The sequence below is a fragment of the Leuciscus leuciscus genome (assembly GCF_965113295.1).
Source record: "Leuciscus leuciscus genome assembly, chromosome: 22".
Classification (NCBI taxonomy): Eukaryota; Metazoa; Chordata; class Actinopteri; order Cypriniformes; family Leuciscidae; genus Leuciscus; species Leuciscus leuciscus.
In genome coordinates, this window is record NC_138746.1 from 9,971,579 (window position 1) to 9,984,538 (window position 12,960).

Sequence of the window (12,960 nt, forward strand, 5' to 3'; positions counted from 1 at the left end):
TGTGTGTACACTTCTATTTTTACTTAATGTGACTATTTTTGAAAACACAAAGTCATGGTTGATCAGTAAAATAGGTTTCATTGAGAAATGTGTGCAAATATTGGGATTCTTTTCAATGGTTGTAACTTCCTTCTACCATGAGATTGCAGACCTGAACACGTTGCAAGAGAGTCTGGAAAATGATCAACAAAGACTTCATTGACACAGGGAGGGAGTGAGGGCCGCTCGCAGGCTGGTAGAAAGAGTGTTTGGGCAGCAGTTGCTGCTCTGTGACCCTCGGTACAGAGGAGCTCTGGCGAGGAATGGAAGAAGGCGTGTCAGGTGTGTATTCCACTATCACTGATTGCCTCTGATTAGTAAAGCTGAAGAAATATTTGTTACTCCCACGTCCACGAGATTGCAAATCATTTCTAAAAAGGAAATGAAAGAATTGGGATTCTCCTTTATTAACCTGCAGCTTCTGTTATTAGCTCTTGTCTGGTTTCCCTCCGTCTTGGCCGTCGACTGCATTAAACTTGCTCTCGGTAATATTATTCATATCGAAAGGATATAAATATGGAGGAAAGTTTTCTTCGAAATGTTTTGCGCTTCTACAGTGAAGAAAACACGCTGTCCACGGGGAACCTGGAGAACTTTCTCCACCTCATTACCAGCCGCCGCGCGGAATCTGTCGATGATGACGCCAATCCGCTGAAGAACACAGAGGTGAGAAATGAGAATGTGTCCCATCTATTTTTTTACAGTCTATGGTCCCATCTCAGACATTTACCTCTTCATTTCACTGTTTCGGCTACGTTTTCCCCTCATTATAATAATAACAAGAAAAGTGCAAATTTTTTTTTGCCAAACAATACATTTTTACTAGAACAAGCAACAAAAGTGAAAAGGAGTATTAGCCTAAATGGAACATTTTAGATGAATCAAAACGTGTTTATTTGTCATCTGTTTGAGTGCATTATTTTTAGTTTGTTGAAGAAGAGTAGGCTACCAGGCCTCTCATTTCTGCTTGGTTTTTATTTTTTTAAACTATGTCTGTGTGTGTGTGTGTGGTTTTGAAAACGGAAAATCTGAATAAAAACATTAAAAAATATATTTAATTGAATGTTGTAAAATATAGAATCCATTTCATAGCATCCAAAGAGTATGATTATGAAGAGAAGAACATGTATAAGCAAATAGAACTAGGCTATATGTATAATGTTTAACTTTGGGATAATTAATTATCTGTTAAGCCTTATTTTATGTAATTTATTAATTATGTATGTACATTATAATAATAATTATAATAATGTTCTTAATGAAAGTAGGGGTTCCCTGTTTTTATAGAGGTTGAAAACCCTCAATAAATGATCTGAAACTCCATGATTGTTTTTAATGATTTTCAGATATGGAATTGTCACCAAGTCATTTTCTAAACTTTGCATATCAGACTTTATACTTGTTTATCTGGCGTTGCTAACTAGTAATATGAGATACTTAGAATGAGACCTGTTTTGTCTCATGTCGTTTTGCTCTTTTCTTGGTAGTGCTCATCTTTGTCAGAGCTGTTGTCTGTCTTTGGATTGGGTAATGCTTCTGTGGTCAGTCTCAGTGATCTGGAGATGATGTGTCCGGCTATTCTCAATCAGGTCCTGCTCCCTGCCTGTCCTTACACCTTCCCCTCAAACCTTAATGAATCTGCTTCTTTATCTGATCATAAAGGTGAGTCTGATTACCACAAACCCCTTCAGTTTAGTGACAGTGGCAAAATCCTGGAAAATGTTTTGATATCATCAGTTGGGAGATACAGATTGATTTTGTAGTGTTTATTGTGGGATTAAAGTGTATTTATAGTACAGTACGTTTTCTTGTCTGTGGTTTGAAACTACCAAGTATTACACACTTTTGTGTAATCTTGGATTTTAACTTTTTTGTTTATGAATCATGATGATTAAAGTTAATATTATTATCACATGCACAGATTCTTTTAGAGAGGAAGTAGGATTTCCATGACCCATCATCACATTGTTGATTCACTCAATGTGAATCAGACCTTATTTTGTTAAAGGATCTGAACTTTACAGCATCAGTTTCTCATTTCACATTCAGAAAAAAAAGGCGTTGTCTGATCCCATTTCATATGGTAATGATGTCCTCACTAATAGATTGTACAAGAGATAGTATTTTACAAATAGATAAATAATTCACTTCCCACTTTAGGTTTCCGTATTGGGATGCAGTAAAGTAGAACAAGTACAATTGTTTTTTCTCACTTCTTGAATTGACCTGATAAAAAAATTTGTAAATGTGTGTAAATGTATTCCTCAACTCTTTTTCCACTTTCCTGTAGTTTGGGGTTATGGGTTCCTGGCTGTGACCGTGATAAACTTGGCAGCTCTGATGGGTTTATTTCTGGTGCCTTTGACGAAAAAAACATATTTTCCAAAAGTCTTGACGTACTTTATTGGACTGGCCATTGGGACACTGTTTTCAAATGCTGTACTGCAACTTATCCCAGAGGTAAGAATGAGTTACAGGGATATTAATAGATGATATATGACCAGTGCAATGGCTTACAAAGGTTACAAAATCAGTCATAAAACAATTACTCATAATCTTCATGCATGCTGTCCTAATTCACTACTTTTTTGCCAGGCCCTTGGCTTAGATCCCAGAGATGACAACTATGTGCTCGACGTAGTTGGTATTTTTGGCGGATTTTACATTTTGTTCTTCACTGAACGAGTTTTAAAGATAGTACTGAAAGCAGATACAGAGGTAAGAGCTTAGACGTGTTTGGACGTTGTTCACTGGAACAGATTGAGCTGGTTTCTGGCCTAACCCAATGGTTCCACTCCCCTGCAGCTCGGACACAGTCATTTCCCTCCTCTGCAGTCATCTGATGTCACCATCTCCACCTTCAGCAATGACATCGTTATAAGCAACATCAGCGGTGACATCATTACAAACGACACTAATCTTGAAATGAACTCTATTAATGAAAAGTCCAACAATTCAAGTGAGAGTCCAGCTGTTGAACAGGTAACACAAAATTCATACATTTATAATTATAACATACATAATTAACTTGTACTGTGATGAAAATCCTTTACCTAATTGGGTGATTCTGGACAAAATGATCTGCCTTTCTAATTGCTTGTAAATCTCTCATCATGCTATATTATCACCAAATATTGGATTCAATCTTTAGTTAGCTTGTTTTCATTTCAGGTGTTGCATTTGAGGTTTTGTATTTCTTTTTTGGTCGGTAATTTTTTTTAGTCCAGTGCGATGACATTAACTATCATTTTCAGGAAAAAGAAAATCCTCTCCAGGTCAAAATGACTGGAACACAACAAGATGAGGGTTAAACAAAAATAAACATGTACAATTATAAATCATTATTACTACATTAGTATTTCCCTGTTAGTACTTAGAGATGTTTACCAGATTCTCCAGATAATGTGCATGATTTCCTGATGCAGTAAAAGTACAACAAATATTAGACTATAAAGATTATTGATTTACAGAAGCACATTATTGATCGGGCATGCAGGCATGCTCACATAGTTTTTGCATTTAAAAAGTGAGGACAGTGTAATGAAAAAAACAGCACTGGCCAAATACGCCCATGAAAAAGCAGCTCTTGCGTCTTTTGCAGCGTCCCACGCATGACGCAGCGCTCCAAAATGCAATTCCAAGTTTAGATATAATCTTGCTATTTTGAGAAAAAAAAAGTCAGAATTGTTAGATAAAAAGTCGCAAAACACATTCTGTGTGTGAATAGCTTTTAAGTATGTATTTTGTGTGATTGGCCTCTAACAAAGTCTATTTTGTGTTACTTTTGTTCAGAATGCTTGCGCTTTGCTAGCTTGTCGCTGGCTTAAAGGCGATGGAATGTCTAATATAAAGACTGTGGCGTGGATGATCACTGTCAGTGATGCCGTACATAACTTCATAGACGGTCTGGCCATCGGAGCGTCCTTCACAGTCTCTCTACTCACCGGCTTTAGCACCTCTATTGCCATCTTCTGTGAAGAGTTTCCTCATGAGCTGGGTAAAACACAGGCATAGAGACCTATCATCAAAAGATCATTTCAAATTGAATTTTTAAGTCTCTCTTTTCATTTTCTTCCTGTCTCTCTGTAGGTGATTTTGTGATTCTGTTGAACTCGGGCATGAGTGTTGGTCAGGCTCTGTGTTTTAACTTGCTGTCATCGATGAGCTGTTATCTGGGTCTTGCATTAGGGATCCTGCTGGGCAGGAGTTTTGCTCCAAATGCTATCTTTGCTATTGCTGGAGGAATGTTCCTCTACATCTCCCTTGCAGACATGGTGAGACATCTTACTTCTAACTGTGGAAAATGTTCATCAAATGAATTACAATAATGACTGCCCGACTGTACATCATCCCACTTATTAAAACTCAGCGTAAAACATGGCCATGAAATATTGATTTGAACTGAAATCATTTTATAATCTTACCCACAACAACTGGCTGCGTCTGGAATCGCATACTCTCATCAGAAGGTACTTATTTTGAATACTTGATTCACAACCGCTAAAAAAAGTATGTTCTTTCATAGTATACGTGTGTGTAATATGAATGTACTCTGGGTGGTACTACATTTGTCATGTTGTCATTATCATGTGACCTACACTTGATGTCACTCGCATTGCTTCACTGACATTCACAAATCCTCTCCCGTGATAGTAAAGTGTCCATCAAATGCACACTTACTGCAAATGCACACTACACTTATCCGGGTACTTTTTGTCTACTCTTTTATGAGTACTGTGAATTCAGACATGCTTCTTTTGTCACATACTGCTTTTCACTTACTATATAGTAGGGAAGTATGCGATTTTGGAAGCAGCGCTGGAGTCAGGACAAATCGGGTGTCCACTAGGACCAAACTCAAAGAACCTTTAATGGGAACTCTCTTTAGTGCCTAATTACAATTCCTACAAAATCACGTTATGATATATGTTGTTTGAACTATGTTATAATGACCATTAAATGTTAGCTTTAGTACTACCATAACATACAAATACCCGATTAGCCTTTGAACTTAGCTTACACTGCAACAATATTATGGTGATATTAATACTTATGTCCTCTGAGATAATTTTCACTACAGACAATAACTGATGCAAGATGGTGCCAAGAGTGAGCAAGTCTGTGGTGTGATACACGAGACATGAAAGTGAACAAATAGTGTTAAAAATTGCCCAAAAATGCTCCGATTGATCAGAATCAAGTATTCCAGCAAGTCTAATCACAGTGTTGTTTTTCCAGTTCCCAGAGATGAACAGTATCATGGCAGCACATACCAAAGGCTATCGAGGAAGGGTCGTGTTCTTCCTGATCCAAAATGCTGGGCTGCTCACCGGATTCACTATAATTCTGCTTATTACCCTGTTTGCTGGAGATATAAATCTGGGGTAGAAAGAAAGAATTGAATGAAAACGAAGCAAAACAAAGAACAATTGTTTTTAGTGCCAGAAACCAAAAACTTGAAACAGACACTGTTGGTTGTTTTGTTTGTATATTAGACTTGTACTGTATATGCTGTCGGGACAAATGTAACACAATCTTCCTGGAAGACATGATTTTTGTAGTATTGTTTAAAGAGATTTTTTGTCGATGTGAGTGCTAGTGTCTGATGTGAGCTGGCAACAATACCCCGCTGTGTGTGGAGGAATTCCTCAGTGGCAGTGGCAGCCTAGCACAGGGTATCTGAGCAGCTTTGTAGTCCAAATGCCAATGCTGCAGCACCTTTTGACTGAGACTCTGTATCATGTTAATCACAGTCTTTAACTAAAGGATATGAAGGGGAAGATTGTTGATGTTTGTCTTTTCTACAGCTTGTTTCATTAGGGGAAAAAGTGGTTATCTACGTATTTAAACCTTGTTTCCATCTACTGTATGTTTATGAGTTTGAACAGGGGCTTTCAAACTGGGTTCTGGGGTGGAAAATGTATTTTGCTAATTATATTTTAAATATAAAAATTAAAAGCCACATATATAAAAAAAAAAAAATCGAAAAATATTGTAATATTGTTTTAAAAAAGTTTTGCTGTTAACACAAATGGCACATTTTTCCAGATAATATTGCAAGATTTTTGATATATTCATATATTACAGTTTATATAATGTGTGTACACACACACACACAAATATATCTATGCATATGTATACGTATATAATATATACTGTATAAGTATAAATATATTTGTGTGTATGTATACAAAAGGGTTTGACAATCATTTAAATATAGAACAATAGTGTGCTGAAAGTAAAACTAATTGATACAGATCACAAAATCAATATTTAATTCGTCACTCACGATTAAATACCAAATGTGATGGGATTTTTTCTGTAACTGCCCCCACATTGTGGAATGACTTTCCATATATTAGATGATCTTTCTTGTTTAATCTAATCTGAGACCCATTTTTATTCTTTGGCTTTTGATATTATTTGAAATATAAAGTGATGTTGTGTGTAACTATTATACTATATTATACTATTATATAGTTTTGCATCAATCAGTTATGATAACTTCGAAAGAAATTATGTTCAACCAACAAATTATATTGAGTTAGAGGAACTTAATTTGTAACATTAACACAAATCTTTGAGTTGATTACTTTAAAAAAATCCATCTAAAGCCCTGGAACTAATTAATCTTATTTATTTCAGTTTAAATCCACAGCTATCATAGCACACTTATTGAGCATGTATATTTAATGAAGAAATAAGATATAACTTGTCGCTGACATTGGTATTATCGTTGCTTATTGAATCAATAGTGTTTATATTCATGAAGTATCCTCAGCACAATGGTAACCTCAAAAACCTCACCATAACAGAAACTTTTAAATGTCAAACATAACAGCAATAAACACTAACAGGTCTTTCAGTTCACTATAAAACAAAAACAAGAATTCTTGAGATGCGTTTTTTACCATTAAAAAGTAGGCTATAATTTGAAATATACAAAAAGACTTTTTTGTAAGACTTCAAATTTGAGAGTAATTCAGATTTTTGTTTTGTTTTTATCTATTACATATCTCCAGTATTTTTTTGTGTCCAGTAAATGGCGCTAGTGTTCATATTATCAGAGACTGCAGACTTTCGACGCTGTCATCTAGTGAATTTGTGACTGATTTAAAAAATGGATAAGGTGTTTTATATTTGACAGGCCTACACTATCGGGTTTTGATTACAAAACGAACCAAGATGTGCTATATCACACTGACTGAACACTGGCTCGAAAATTTTCATTTATTTAATTGGACTTTTGATCAAAACCTATAAGAAAGAAAGGACAGTAATTAATTAGTGGAAGGGTAATAACAGGGATAGTTCACCCACAAAGTGAAAATTCTGTCAAAAAGATATTTTGACGGTAACTAAACAATGTTGTTGGACCCCAATGACTGTATGGGGAAAAAATACTATGAAAGTCAATGTAAACCATCGTTTGGTTACTGACATTCTTCAGAATATCTTCTTTTGTGTTCAGCAGAAGAAATAAATTAATACAGGTATGGAACAACTTAATTGAAGGTGAGTTGATAAGTTATAACATAATTAAAAATGTTGGGTATACTGTCCCTTTAATAACCCTTCCACTGCCTCAATGCATGCCCCAACATTATGAAGCTGCAGACTCGGAGCCTGCATCTACAGTCCCGCACCCAGAGTCCCGCATTCTCAGACCCCTCATTTTTCGAGACAGCGCCTCCTGCTGTTCGGAAAATCGTATAACACCCTTATCCAAATGCCATTGAAAACAATAGGATGCAATACGGTCTCGTTTTATTTAAAGTTATCCAAATAAATATTTGTGTTCCCTGCTTAATGCATGTGCCAAAAAAAAAAACTCATTGTGTTCTCTGACTAACAAATTACCCAGTAGTTATTTTTTGAGCGTGGGTGTAATTGAAAGAAAATTACTGATGGAAGGGATACAATTACTATGGAAGCTTGACTCCGCCACTGAATAATAAATAAATAAATAATAATAATTGCGACTTTTTATCTCACAATTCTGATTTTTTTTCTCACAATTGCAATATATCAAGTCAGAGTTGTGACTTTTTCTCAGAATTGCGAGATATAAAGTCGCAATTCTGAGAAATAAAGTCGCAATTGCATATTGAACTATCTTCTGAAAAATATTATGTGATATTATACTGTATTGCTACAATGTTTTTTTTTTTTTTTCAAATTCCAATTTTTCTTTCAGTTCAATAATGGTCTAATTAACATTATACCATGCTAACATTACAAAACCTGTTTTTTGATATTTTGAATGCGAAGCAAAACTCAAATAAGAATAGACAAAACACCAATAATAAACAATTCTGTACTTTATTTAACGATCACCTAAGCATCATCTTGCTGTAAACAGGACAAAGGAAAGAAAAAAGGAAAGAATTGTGTTGGTGACTTTACTTTTCGTCTTCAGTTGCATTAAAAAAAAAAAACTCCTCATTTATAAGTCGCTTTGGATAAAAGCGCGTCTGCTAAATGAATAAATGTAAAATGTAAATGCATAAGGTAAAATAATTTCTGGTAGGCGAATGTTCCTTCTTTTTGGAATCGCTCTGTCAAATTCCTCGACTTCACTAAAATAAAAGATGAATGCCATTGTCAAAAATATTGTGTAATAATAAATAATATTTTTTTGCAAATGCAAATTACAAGCATACCTAGGGTGATAAGTAGGGCCACGGAGGAAATGGCCGGCAACAACTTCATATCAGTTAAATTAATATTGATTCATTTTAATACTACGTTTTATAATAACTAATTTAAGTAATCTACATAAATTATATAAAGTAAAATAATTACTCCGGCATTAATTCATTCAACTTAATAGTTTAAGGAAAAAAGGTCCGGTAATTAAAAAAAAGGTAAAATGGTGAATCTGATTAAATAATTAATGATGACATTCTTTGATATTAACACACTTAATGTATTTAATTGGTCTACTTTAATGTCAACGAATTTTAATCAAATTTTTACAATGGCTTGTCTACCAAAAGTCCAAGGTTAAAGGCTAACGTAAGCTATCAAAATATTTTCTGGGAAAAAAGGCGAAAAAACATAGTACATTAACGGCTCAAATTTAGTTACAAACTACTTTACAAATATTAAATGGACTATTCATATGTTGGTGTATCGATGAGCTATAAAGTAGTTTGATTAAAAAGGAAATCGATTGAGGTATGATTCGCTAAATAAAATTGACGATACTCACGTTTCGGCTTAAGTTCTTCACATGTTTATCCGATCTAATTTGATAGGAGGCGCTGTCTCGAAAAACGAGGGGTCTGAGAATGCGGGACTCTGGGTGCGGGACTGTAGATGCAGCAGGCTCCGAGTCTGCAGCTTTACTACTCAATGCATGTGTTCCAAATGCATCGTACTTATAATTCCTTCTCTCCAGTAGATGGCGGTAGTGCTACTCCCTCTCAAGTTCCCATCGAAAGAGAAGAAAAACCATTAGAACAAAGTAAAGCATTAATTTCTGTAGGATCATTTACAGTACAGGTATGTCTATATTATTTCTATTAAAAAAAGACGAAAATCCAGAAGGAATGTCTTTTTCGTTTCCCATAATTGAATTGCATGTTTGTTACAGTTAATTCTCATTACAATTGACATTTTAAATCTCTCTGAACACTTCCGTAAACACACAAATGCCTTATATATTTCTTCACTTGCTGCCGACAGTCATCGAGTAAAGGTCAATAGCCTGGAAATCTCATCTTATCAGGATCAAGGCATTAAGGCGAGTAATTTGTGAGTATCTGTGCCACTATATAATGCTGTGTCTTATGATTTTGATACAAATACAAACACTTAAGGCTGGAAAAGTGATATTAAATGCTGTTTTTTTAAATGTTTTTTAATGAAAAAAATTCTTGAATTATTTATCAATTATCGATATCTAGATGACATGTAGATGTGAAATGTTGTTCACTTACAACAAGACAAGATTATAATAAGACAGGTGTAATAGGATTTGATATACCCAGTCTTAAGCTTTCTGTGTTATTATTTCTGGCGTCATGCTTGATTTGAAGGTCATGGCTGAGGTGCAGTTTCGTCGCTACCGAGAAGAAGATCATGAAGAAGTAAAGGAGGTTTTTACTGTTGGAATGAGTGAGCACATCCCACCTTCCTGCATGCACGTTCTCAAACAGCCCCTAGCGCAGATGTTTCTGGGATGTGTGTTTTGCGCTTTACTGACCAGCTCAAAGTCCATCCTTTTGCCTGTACTAGCAGTCACGCTGCTTTTGGCCGCAGGCCGTCAGTGTGTAAGTTACATGTTCACCAAGTACATTCAGACTTCCCTTGATCAAGATCTCAACCACATTCAGCAGACCTACCTGGATCCACCTAACGCCTGCTTCTGGGTGGCTGAGAGTGAAGGTCGTGTTGTGGGTACAGTAGCGTGTTTACCTGCAGAGAAAGATGAGAACTTCCTGGAACTCAAGCGGATGTCGGTTAAAAAGAGTCACCGTGGACAAGGCATTGCCAAAGCGCTGTGCCGTATGGTGGCAGACTTCGCTCGCGAACGAGGTTATCTAGGAGTGATGCTTCACACCTCTGTGGTCCAGACAGATGCACAGAAACTCTATGAGCACATGGGCTACCAGAAGGTCAGTGAGTTTAATGCTCCAGATGTGATTGCCAAGCTGACTAATTTCACATTAATAGAGTACCAACTCATCATAAAACACCATCACAACTGAGACTGAGATCTGCAATTTCACGAAGACCAGCATTTTATTGATGAACACGCTTTTTAACACTGGTTCAGACCACTAAAGAAGCACACCAATCAGCATTTGTCTATTTCTTAATCATTAAAAAGGGAATTCTTCTTTTATAAGAAACTGTTCATATACGGGAAAAATCAATTTCTTATATGAGTTCAAATTATTGTTTTAAAAATCTGAATAGAAGCAAAACACGGTGTCCAGATCTTGTCTAAGCATCATTAATGTACCTGTGTCAATGAATGAGAATGAATTTTACAACATTCGGATGTGTACTCGTGTCTTTGAGATAGCTTGTGTTGCTTAAGATCATTTCAATTTATTTATACTGTACATAGCCTGTTCTCTTCTATGAAAAAAGAAAACTGCAGTTTTCTATACATTTAAGTATATGTATTTGGTCAATGAGAGGCATGAGATGTAAATGCCTTGAAACTGACAGATGCTGTTCAACAGAGGCTGCGTGCAATGCTAATGATGTCACATTTCCACCTCCATAGCATTGATGTTGATTACAATGGCAGCGAGAATGTGAAAATTACATATCTGTATTAATAGTTTATACTTATTAACAAAATAACATAATCATCTCTCCAATATTATCAGATGACCTATATAGTTGACTTTTTAATGTTTTGTATTTTTAATTTATCAAAGAATGGAAAACCTGTGATTGTCCTGTGACTGAATGATTAAATGACTCTAAACATTCAATGCAATATTAATTTGGATAAAGTGATTTGTTCTATTGAGACCAAATGTAATTTGTTATAACAACATAAATCAATAAAAACTTTTTGAAATGTACTGTGTTTTAACATTTTTATTTGAAATGCTATTTTCAGTTGAATTTATCATCCTGACCTGATTTTTATTTAGGTTTGATGAGCAACCCAAAGATCATGTGTTTTCTTAGAGGAAGTTTCACTCCCAATCGTCTGAAATGAAAAAAGCACGGAGCTCAAATGTTTAATTGTACATCTTATGTAATACTATAATAACCATTTTAATTGAATCAGCAACATTTTTGGACAACATTTTGCATAGATACCATCTATTTGTAATTGCACATATAATGTTTGGTCGCTTTTACGTTTGATAGGTCGGATCTATGAATGGAGAAGCTTAACTACTCATGACGTTTACACACTCTAGGCTACTTGACAAAAAGTTGTGCTTTGTCATGCATTTAGAGTGATTTAAAAAAAGCTAATACCTTTTTAAAACCTTCACAGACTGAGAAGGCACATGCCTTTCTTGTAATATTTTGTCTTTGTCTTTTCCACTGATCTCAGTCCTAAAGACTAGATGTTGTGGTATCAGATCCGTGAGTTTTGGGATGCAGATTACTCAGCTGTGAGGACCTTATACTCCACTGGGTTCAGAGAGCATGTTGGAACTGTGTATCTTCTGTCCCTGAAGCAGCCATGGACTCAAGCTGTGCTGTGTGGAGTCTTCCTTCTCATTTATATCCTCTCCAGCTCATTTCTGACCTGCATTATGGGTGTCTGTAGGGGGTTATGCTTGCTGGTCGGATGGCAGTACAGTATATTTTTGAGCTGGGAATTCTGCTTGGGCTCAGTGAGGATCTGTTGGACATCAGGAACTCCTACATGCAGATTGACAACAGGAGCTGCTTTTGGGTGGCAGAACTAAAAGGGTCTATTGACGGGACTGTGGGCATTTTGCCCTGTGTGGAGGAGACAGGTGCTTTGGAACTGAAAAGGATCTCTGTAAAAAGGGAGTTTCGGGGTCGTGGCCTTGCAAAAGCTCTTTGTAAAACAGTCCTGTTGATGTGGATAAGAGGGTGGTGCTTTTCACCTATGGTCCAAACTGATGCTCATAAGCTGTATGACAGCATTGGGTTTAAAAGGGAGGAGTTTGCGTGGCCATCACTTCTTGCCAGGTTGATCCATTTCATGGCGTTTAAATACGCACACAGCAGGACTGGTGGTTTCATGTCATGCTAAAATAAGAAAGGAAGACAAAAAAAGAAAAGTTGTATTCATATCTGTCAAGATCTCTTCGGTGGAAAAAAAACATTTGCCTAAAATGTTTAATTTGATATCAAATAAGCATAATTTGGGAAAAAAATAAAAATCAGAAATCACAAAACAGCAGAATCTGTTTAATTATAAAGATAAATGACAAGAATACAGTGCACGTTGATATCCCATTA

General features: G+C 35.7%; 2 protein-coding genes and 1 long non-coding RNA gene across 5 annotated transcripts; 2 read left to right on the forward strand and 1 right to left on the reverse strand.

Annotated features, from left to right (window-relative positions):
- The first annotated feature begins 98 nt into the window (after positions 1–98).
- slc39a8 (solute carrier family 39 member 8) lies at positions 99–6,070 on the forward strand. The gene is made up of 8 exons (XM_082153065.1): positions 99–705; positions 1,527–1,701; positions 2,330–2,499; positions 2,635–2,757; positions 2,845–3,021; positions 3,832–4,036; positions 4,129–4,313; positions 5,278–6,070. The coding sequence occupies exons 1-8, from the start codon at positions 556–558 to the stop codon at positions 5,425–5,427; spliced, it is 1,335 nt and encodes a 444-aa protein (XP_082009191.1). The 5' UTR covers positions 99–555; the 3' UTR covers positions 5,428–6,070.
- LOC309486011 lies at positions 2,807–10,119 on the reverse strand. Of its 2 annotated transcripts, none has more exons than XR_014201363.1 (4): positions 10,031–10,119; positions 5,313–5,418; positions 3,984–4,032; positions 2,807–2,897 (listed from the first exon to the last, which is right to left on the reverse strand). It is a non-coding gene; the product is annotated as an uncharacterized lncRNA (long non-coding RNA). The 2 variants fall into 2 exon arrangements; XR_014201364.1 differs by lacking the exon at positions 10,031–10,119 and adding an exon at positions 9,423–9,460.
- On the forward strand, positions 9,448–11,588 carry LOC309486009 (putative N-acetyltransferase camello). Of its 2 annotated transcripts, none has more exons than XM_082153066.1 (3): positions 9,448–9,546; positions 9,730–9,798; positions 10,083–11,588. In XM_082153066.1, the coding sequence occupies exon 3, from the start codon at positions 10,086–10,088 to the stop codon at positions 10,752–10,754; it is 669 nt and encodes a 222-aa protein (XP_082009192.1). In that variant the 5' UTR covers positions 9,448–9,546; positions 9,730–9,798; positions 10,083–10,085; the 3' UTR covers positions 10,755–11,588. The 2 variants fall into 2 exon arrangements, with proteins under 2 accessions (XP_082009192.1, XP_082009193.1); XM_082153067.1 differs by having other exon boundaries at positions 9,462–9,546; positions 9,730–9,787.
- The last annotated feature ends 1,372 nt before the right edge of the window (positions 11,589–12,960 follow it).

Bases quoted from the DNA above. Each gene is read 5' to 3' on its own strand.
- slc39a8 (XM_082153065.1), top strand. From the start codon at position 556: ATGGAGGAAAGTTTTCTTCGAAATGTTTTGCGCTTCTACAGTGAAGAA. The intron at 1,702-2,329 runs GTGAGTCTGATT...ACTTTCCTGTAG, and splicing joins TTCTTTATCTGATCATAAAG to TTTGGGGTTATGGGTTCCTG. The intron at 4,037-4,128 runs GTAAAACACAGG...GTCTCTCTGTAG, and splicing joins AGAGTTTCCTCATGAGCTGG to GTGATTTTGTGATTCTGTTG.
- LOC309486009 (XM_082153066.1), top strand. From the start codon at position 10,086: ATGGCTGAGGTGCAGTTTCGTCGCTACCGAGAAGAAGATCATGAAGAA.